The sequence below is a fragment of the Acomys minous genome (genome assembly GCF_964271855.1).
Source record: "Acomys minous genome assembly, chromosome: 7".
NCBI classification, from domain to species: domain Eukaryota; kingdom Metazoa; phylum Chordata; class Mammalia; order Rodentia; family Muridae; genus Acomys; species Acomys minous.
Genome location: NC_140488.1, coordinates 50,887,787 through 50,896,689, shown reverse-complemented (window position 1 = coordinate 50,896,689; position 8,903 = coordinate 50,887,787). Strand labels below are relative to the sequence as shown.

Here is an 8,903-nt window from a genome sequence, read left to right as displayed (position 1 = left end):
ACAGTTCCAATATGTACAGGAGAAATTTCCACCTCCATGTGTGTGTGCATGTGTGTGTGTGTATGTGTGTGTGTGTGTGCCACATAGAGGTGACACAGTTTGTGTACATAAAGAGATCAAAAGATAACCTTGGGTGTTGGTCTTGCCTTCTGCCTTGTTTGAGGTAGTTCTTTTTCTGTACACCAGGCTAGTTGGCCCACAAGTTTGGGATTCTCTTGTCTTTGCCTGTCATCTTGCTGTAGGAGTACTGGGAATACAGATCCAGCTCTACATGGGTTCTGGGGACCTAAAATCAAATTTTCATGTGTATACATCAAGTGCTTTATCCACTGAGCCATCTTCCCAGCCCTGAAATGTCCACTTTCTATAGACAAACTTTAAGACCTGGATAAGGAAAAGGAAGGAAAGAAAGAAGAAATTGCAACTCTTTTGCTATTTAGGGGGAAATGTCTGAGTATATTTTCAAGCCTGTCCATACTATTGCTTAACAAAATATTGAGGCAGTGGCATGAATATTTGGCCTATGATTCTACTTCTGAGGCTGTTTGTGAGTTTAAGTAAGAGTGCATTGCCTTGCTCCTGAGCTACAGTAAACCAGAGGTCATCTTCATTTCCAGAAGCATGCCTGCATTTCATATAAGACATCCATGCCCTGAAAACAGCTTCATTTGCCTGATAACAGTACTAAAACTTTTACCTAATGAAAATAAGAGTGAGCCATGAAAATAAGCATATATATAGTATCATTTCGGAGTTTACAATTATTTTTCTGAAGAACTACAGGTAATTAATAGTTGCTGAGATCAGACTTAAACATATATACATGTGAACAACACTAAATGGACTCAACAAGTGCTTATCTATAATATATTATAATATACAGTCATATGACATAATATATAAAATAAATAACAGTAATAATTAGAGTCAAGGAATCATGAATTTGAAAGGAAATAGGGAGGGGCACTGAAGGATTGGAGATGAGAGAAGTGGAAATGATATATATACAATATGTATTTAGGAAAGTCTCAAAAATATGTAGGACTTTTCAATAAAAAAAACAATTATTCTTCTTGCTGTGGGCTTCGAGTAACCAAGGTTATAAATGCTTTTCAATCCATGTACAGTACAAGCTAAATGACAGCCTTTTAAAAAAAACACAGTGAACAACCCTCCATATAGAGTAAAGTCAAAAATAGCTTAGAAGGACACAAACAACAAAAAAGAAAGTAAAAACTGAGGTCTGGGTACTTGAATCTTCTTCAACTGCTAATTTGCATTTTGAAAGGGACCAAAAAATGTTTTTCTCAAGTCTGTAATGATATCTTGAAATTCCATGGTTCCAAATTAAAGATACAGTCTTCCTTTTACAGGCAACTGCAAAAACTTTGAACAAAAAAGTACCGTTAGATCAACTAACCTAAAAGTTGCACATGGCCAGCTGAGTCACAGCTGCACATTAACTATCTAGTATGGCTCATACTGTACTTTTTGCTTTTCCTAAGTTTCCAAATTTAAAATCATGAGCCATCACATAAACTCTGTCTTTGGAACTAAATTCTTAAAAGTTAAATCTGGCAACACAAAGTCTGGATTCCAACACAGAAACAATAGGTTAGAGTTTTAAAGTAGGTGCCTCCCAGACCCTTGTGAGCACTTGGACTTGGAACACAAGGTCGAGCCAAAGCCATTTAGTTTATAGATAAGGGAACTTAGGCCCATGGCATCTTTAAAAGTTGCCACTGAGAACATTCAACTAGTGAATAACAGAGGGAGGACTAAACTCTAGAGCTCCTAATTCAGGCTACTGCTTTGTAAAGATATCCCACATTTTCTGTCATGGAACCTAACCAGTTGTTCTTTGTTTAAAACAGTATTGATAAACATTTCCAGATATATGGAAATATAATTGACAAATAGAAACATATCTAGTCAGAGATAATCAATTTTCTTAATGGGGTCCTATTCTTAAGAAGTTTCACAGACTCTTTTTAGATCTCTAATGATGAGCTATCTTCCTAATGTGACTACAGCATCAACACTGTGACCCATATTCCTCAGCTGACTGAAGATGTTTGTCTCTCTTACAGTCAGGACAAACTTGGTCCATCCCTCCCCTCCCTCCTGACCTCATACATTACACAATGCTTCTCTACCATGAAATCCCATAGCATCCAGATGAGTCTGCGGGCACAGATGCCTGTCTCCCTACAATTAAGCACGTTCTCGCCCTACTTACAGCAATCTGAATGGGAATACCTGATACTACGACTCTTTGCTACTAACTCCAAACAGAGATGGCAAATAACTCTAGAAATTTTGAAAGTGACCATACAAGAAAACAACAACAACAGCCCAAGAAGTCTAAGGTGTGAACACTGAATAAGGGACTGAACAAAGGCAGGAATGAATGATTATACATTCATAGAACATCTAAAAGACTCATTCAAATGAAAGACTCTGGAGGCTAGGACTGTAATTTAGTGCAACAGTGCTTGCTTAGCATGCCCACCACTTGGGTATCATTCCAAGTAAAGTGAAAAATCACTCTGCAGCTATAGCCCGAGTGCACAAGGTAGCCACAGTAGTGGGTCCCAAACCAGTTTTCACAAAACAAACTCAGTCAGAATTGTCTAATTGAGCCTTATCGGTGAGACTGCTCGGGGGTTTTAAATACATACACATGTCACATGGTCATTATGGTGGCAGCCAAGATTTCAGAAAGGTTTTTTAGGACAGTAGACAGGAAAATTGAATGAGAAGGAATGGAAGAGCTATTTAGATTAGAAGCACAGTATCAGTCGTGTAAATATTAGCTTCATCCTCCCGTGTACACATTTGAAGGGGTTGGTTGGAGAGAGATTTAAAAATGCTCACCTGATAACAGGTCCCAAGAGGATTAGATGCATAAATAATGATAGTGGTCTATCTTTGGCCAGGTCTCTGTGGACAAAAATGAGGGTCAACTGAACCATAATGGATGAGAACATAAAGAAGGAAAAGGTGTATGTCATCCAGAAGGTTTCGTTATTCTTTCGGTAAATTCTAACCATATACAAGGCGGATGCAGCCTCCCCACAGTACAAAAAGGTGGAGAAGAGGATGCTAAATGGAAAGGTAAAGCGCGGGTTAGGCCCACGGATGACGTCTTCTTCCAGAGATGAAACAGGAACCACATTTGGCTCCTCGGGGATTTCATAAACTCTGTCCATTGTGGAGAATCTCTTAGGGTCTGGAGTTCAGAACCCGTCCCCATCCATCCCCAACAGAGCGCCAGTAGCCACTGCCTTCCAAGGTTCAGTCAGGTACACAGTGTCAAGTCGAGTTGCTGAATGAAGATGAACAAGTCAGAACAGGTGACGACACCTCTCTTCTAGATCTAACTCGAGAGTCTGCAATGGAGAATCCAGTTGTATCTCTTTGAACTTCACTCTTGATTGCCCCTGGAATGCAATCATCAACATACGTGCTGAGAAACTTGGAACAAACACCCCCAGCACTGAGTCTAGTGTCGAGTTCTTGGCCTGTGAAAAGGCAAGGAACAAGCTGTTTCCACCGAGCCTCCTTTTACGGTCCCCCAGGCAGAGGAGTAGCCACTTTGGGGTGGCACATCACACACTCAGCAGCATCTCCTCAGGGATTCTCATCAGTGTGGCCTCCCAAAACAGCAGAGACTTGAGCCAAGGTAGAAAAGGAAGCACAGCCAGGTCAAGGACTCAGTTCTCTCAAGGATTCAGTTCAGCATCTAGGTATCCATCAGTTCAGCGCGTAGGTATCCATCAGTTCAGCGCCTAGGTATCCATCCAACCTGCGCCTAGGTTGTGCTTATTAGCTAGCCTGTTTGCTGGCTCACCAGAGCAGGAAGGCAAGTGTTCTCAGGAAGGTTCTCCAAGCCCCGCCCCCAAGACCGCCCTAGCTGGGGGCCAGAATAATGTCACCACAATCCCCAAGCAAAGTCTCCGTCGGAAAGATGCTGCTGCTGCGTGTGTGGTACCAAATAGAAGAGGTCAGAGAGTGTCTTCACGCAGACAGTTTACTGTGAAAGTCACAGTTTGCGAAGTGCGGCAGGTCCTGGGCTTTGGGACCTATGTCACCTGGATGGATGACTTGGGCGGGGTGGTGGTGGCGTTGGGTTGCCAGGGCGCGTGGGAGAGACACCTGGGGCAAAACAAAATGAGCCAGAATTCCAAGGCGAATAGTCAAAGGATGCTGCAGGTAGCGAGGCGCAACAAAAAAGGAGTCTAAGCCAGTTTTTGGCAGCATTTCTCACCATGGCCTCGGGATCCAGGAGAGAGCCACAGCTTTCCTCTTCCCTGGGAGCAGCAGCAGGCACCCACTTCTACCCCTCCCTTCTACAGCTAGCTAAAGTGACTCGCTCCCACACTTGCTCAACCCACGCGGTTAGGCAGGTGTGTCTCCCTTGGCCGCAGGGTTGAAGCTCCCCAGGTCCTACTGCCCTCCAGATAGCATCAGAAAAGCGGGAACCTAAGAGGGAATTGGGTCAGTTTCCAGTTCAGGTATGCCTCAAAGAGATGACTGAAAGAGATAGAGATCAAAACTCAAAGCCAGCCCACAGACCCTGAAAGCACATATATGCCTTGATTTCTGCTCTTACAAAATGAAGCCTGGACAGAGGCTTTAGAATAAACTTTTAGGTCTTTGATCAAAAGGCTCTGAAGAGGTGCCAGATTCTAAAGAGACTGGCAGAGAGCCAAGAGAGCTGTTAGTAAAAACAGGAGAGGGGTGTCTTAAAGTGCTCTAAAAATTGCCTGGGTTTTTAAGGGCAATCCTCCCCCACCTCGCTCAGCTTTTGTTTTCATGCTTCGTTTGCATAATCCTATGCCCCACAGGGGGAAAAAAAAGGAAAACATCTGCCTCCGGGAGAAAATTAATGTAGCAGACCCTGTGCCAATCTCCTTCTACCATAGCAAATCAGCAAAAATTGGGAGGAGTGGCCAGAGAGCAGCCACCAAAAGGATGGCCTGGAGACAGACTTAGTCTTTGTGGTGTGTGTGTGTATGTGTGTGTGTGTGTGTGTGTGTGTGTGTGTGTGTGTGTGTGTGTGTGTCTTTCCCAAGGGCCAATTGGAGGACAGATTCCACTTGGAAAAGTTGTCTTCTGAAGCACAGCTGCCCCTGGTCTAGCAGCTGGTCTGGAGACTCAAACATGCTCTTTTGTGGCCTCTCTAAGGAGGCCATACTATTGAGAACAACCTCTTTAAAAATGTTGATGGCTTAGAAGGTTTAACTGGAAGATGGGTGCTCTACCAGAGGTTCACAGTACCTAATCTCTTTGGACTGCTTTCCTTTTATATTTCTTTTATTGGTTTGTGTGTTGGGGGGGAGCTGTTATTTTGTTTGGTTGTTTGTTTTTTGTGTTTGTTTTTGAGACAAGGTCTCACTATCTAGACCAAGTTGGCCTCAGACTCACAAACATACACCTGCCTCTACCTTCGAAGTGCTAGGATTCAAAGTGTGCATCATGTTCTTTAGCGAGCAGCTTCTGAGGCAGATTTCAGGCAGGATGACCAGCTTATCCACTATGCTAGGATAGGATGAATCAGTCATCCAAACACAGAAAAGCACAACTATAACAATTGTAGGATAAAACTGCAGTGCTCTTTCAGGCTTTCTTCCTCATACCCCCATGCCTTCACCACTCCCCCAATGCCCAGCTCTATGGTCTTCCTACTTTGTTCCCAAATGACTGGCTGCTCTGTCTGACATCCATGACTATCTGTAATCACTACTGCTTCTCTATAATTTTCATCACCCACGCTACCACGCTGCACACCTTTTGCACCAGTCCAGCAGGTTTGCTCACTTAACCGTATTCATCCTGCTCACATCCCGCCTTCTGTGCCTTGGTGATGCCATTTACAGCTCATTTCATCCCTTTCTCCATTAGTCCAAGCTCTAATCTTCTTTCAAGGGTCACCTCTAACACGGGCAAGTTGTTTCTAACTTGCCCTGCCCTGGTTTTCTGTTTTCCTTTCCCTGTGCTATTTGTACAAGCCACACACTCTCTTGTATGAGTCCTTCAGCTCTGTTTGCTCTGCCTTTCCAATAGAAGTGTGAACATAAGGAAGACGCCTAATGAATGTTTAGTGTGACTCTTGGTGACAGTGGTGCTCAACAAATGGCGCCAATGAAGCATCCTCCCCTTTACTTCCTCCACGAAGCCAGGCAGGATTCAGTCAGACTTGACCCTATATGCTGTAGCCATTAGAACTGGGGCACAAAAGATCTTTGGCTGATACGCAGTTTTATTCACCCACTCAGCTCAGAGACGTTGTCAATCCATGGAGCTGTCTCCTCTCAGTTTTTTGTCAGCACCACATTTTAGTTTCACATTATGTTATTTCAAGTGTATTCATTTTTATGTTGCAACTAAATTATTATAGGATCTTGAGAGTAGGACTCCTATTATACATTTATTAGATTCCCCGTAGGGATGGTATAAACCTGCAAGTTTCCTGACATCTGATTCGTCTCATGAAGCAGCTTCTCTATTTTCAGTCTTAAGACTCTCTGGCGCTCTAGGTCACTAAATCCTTTCGTCTCTTATTTCCCTGTTCCTTTGCCCTACTGGAAGAAACTAACCAAGAGTGTCTCTGTTTCTAACATTCTTTGACTTGTCAGTATATTAGTTAATTTTCCTGTTGCTGTAATAAAATACCCAACAAAAGCAACTTAAGGGAGGAAGGTTTTATTTTGGCTCACAGTTCGAGGAGATACAGTCCACCATGGCAGCCAGACCAGGAGTCAGATGGTCTTATAACAACCACAGTCAGGAAACAGAGAGTGATGAATGCACATGCTCATCTCCTTTCTCCTTTTTACTTAGTCAAGGACCCCAAGCCATAGAATGCTATCACCCACACTTTAGATAATTCCTCACAGGCACACCTAGAGTCTTGTCTCCCAGGTGACTCCACATCCTGTTAATTTGACAACCAAGAATAGCTCTCACAGTCAATCAATTTCTGGTGTCAACTCTACTCTTCTTAGGACAAGGGACACTGAAAATGATGACAGTCATGAGATTGCTGAGGCTCAGAAACCCTTTCCCCACTAAAAGCACAGATCTCTCAATAACTAGTTAAATGAAATGAAGCCACAGGCAGCCCTCTGAATTCTAGGTCATGTTCAAGGGTCAATTTCTCTGTCTGTAAAGCACCAGAATTGTGCAAATGGGGGGGGGGAGGCTGAAGCCCAATTCACTATGAAAAAAGACTGAGTCTAAAAGTAACCTTGGACATTCTTCACAGTTGAGTGGAGAGTTGGGGACTGACTTTCACACGAACTCCAGTGTCCCATATTTGACCACGTACCCTGGATGGGGAGGCATGGTGGCACTCAGAGGAAGGTTAGCAGACTACCAAGAAGAGACTTGATACCCCATAAGCATATACAGGGGGAGGAAGTCCCCCTCAGTCACAGTCATAGGGGAGGGGAGTAAGGGGAAAATGGGAGGGAGGGAGGAATGGGAGGATACAAGGGATGGGATAACCATTGAGATGTAACAAGAATAAATTAATAAAATATATTTTAAAATAATAAAAATAAAAGTCACCTTGACTAAAAGCTCTTTTCCTTTTGATATCATTGAGAACCTCTCATTGGGCGTCGTGGCTCACACCTTTAATTCCAGCACTCTGAGAGGCAGAGGCAGGCGGGGATCGCTATGAGTTCGAGGCCAGCCTGATCTACAAAGTGAGTCCAGGACAGCCAGGGCTACACAGAGAAACCTTGTCTCGAAAAATTAAAAAATTTAAAAAAAAATTTTAAAAGAGAGAGAACCCGTCAAACTTTGTGATGATTGAAAATCGTGTTGAACATTCCAAGCCACTGCAGCAGGAAGAAGGTTGTTCATAGGCCTTCCAGGAGCTGTGCTATAAGGGCAGCAGTCAGTATCCACAAAGGAAGAAGAGAGGAAGGAAAGTAATCAGCAGCAGGTGGCTGATAGAGCACTCACAGAATACCAGTCTCTGGGAGATGATGGGTAAAGAAAATCAATAGCTAGAATGGAAGAATGGCTTCCTTCTATAGAATGCTCATTTTGGACTACAGGACCCGTAAAAGAGATCTGAGGCAAAAATCAATCATATGTCCTCTAGGACTTTTCTTTCTTTCTTTCTTTCTTTCTTTCTTTCTTTCTTTCTTTCTTCATTCCTTCCTTCCTTTCTTTCTCTTTCTCTTTCTCTATTACACTCTTTAACTATGAAGAGTCTGGTTTTTCTATTTATATCCCATTCTTTCATTAAGGTCACCCACAGACAGGATCTAAGCCTGAAATCAAATCACAAGTGTGTTCACTCTACAACCTCACCCATGGCATTTTACTTTTTTATATAATTTAATTAATTTATTCAGATTACAACTCAATTGTTATCCCATTACTTATATCCTTCCGTTCCTACCTCCCTCCCGGTTTGCATTTTACTTTTTTAAAGATCCATTTAAAAACTGAAAAAAAAATGTAGTTAAGTGAAAATCTGAATTAGCTTTGAAGAGAAAGAAGAGCTTTCACAACATGTAGCATGGAAATAGGGATGGTGTTGCCAGGCAGCTGGCAAGCTCTATTTATATTGCCTGGTGGAGGTGAGGAGAAAGTACATAATGGATATTACTTATTTTCAAAATAATAGCTCTAAAATGGAATTCACATACTATATAATACAGCCGTGTAAAGTGCTCAGTTTAGAGGCCATAGTACAAAGCCATTTATTCATTACAGTAATCTAGTTCCAGAACATTTCATCACTCCCCCAAAGAAGCCCATCTCCATTAAACACTCATCCCACACTTACCTTTCTCTTAGATAAAACAACCACCGATCTACTTTCCATCTCAGTCTATTTGTCTACTCTGGACTGTGTTCATCCATTTCTTTTACCATAG

At 42.6% G+C, this 8,903-nt stretch overlaps 1 protein-coding gene across 5 annotated transcripts in view; it reads right to left on the bottom strand.

Annotated features, from left to right (window-relative positions):
- The window catches only part of XKRX (XK related X-linked), a 13,791-nt gene extending 9,445 nt beyond the window's left edge, over positions 1 to 4,346 (bottom strand). The window contains exons 1-2 of one of the 5 annotated variants that reach the window (XM_084789957.1): positions 4,271 to 4,346; positions 2,878 to 4,158 (exon numbers count right to left, since the gene is read on the bottom strand). In XM_084789957.1, coding sequence (XP_084646083.1) covers positions 2,878 to 3,212 — 335 coding nt within the window. In that variant the 5' untranslated portion in view covers positions 3,213 to 4,158; positions 4,271 to 4,346. The other 4 variants (XM_084789958.1, XM_084789956.1, XM_084789960.1 and 1 more) reach the window with 4 other exon arrangements.
- Positions 4,347 to 8,903: the final 4,557 nt, after the last annotated feature.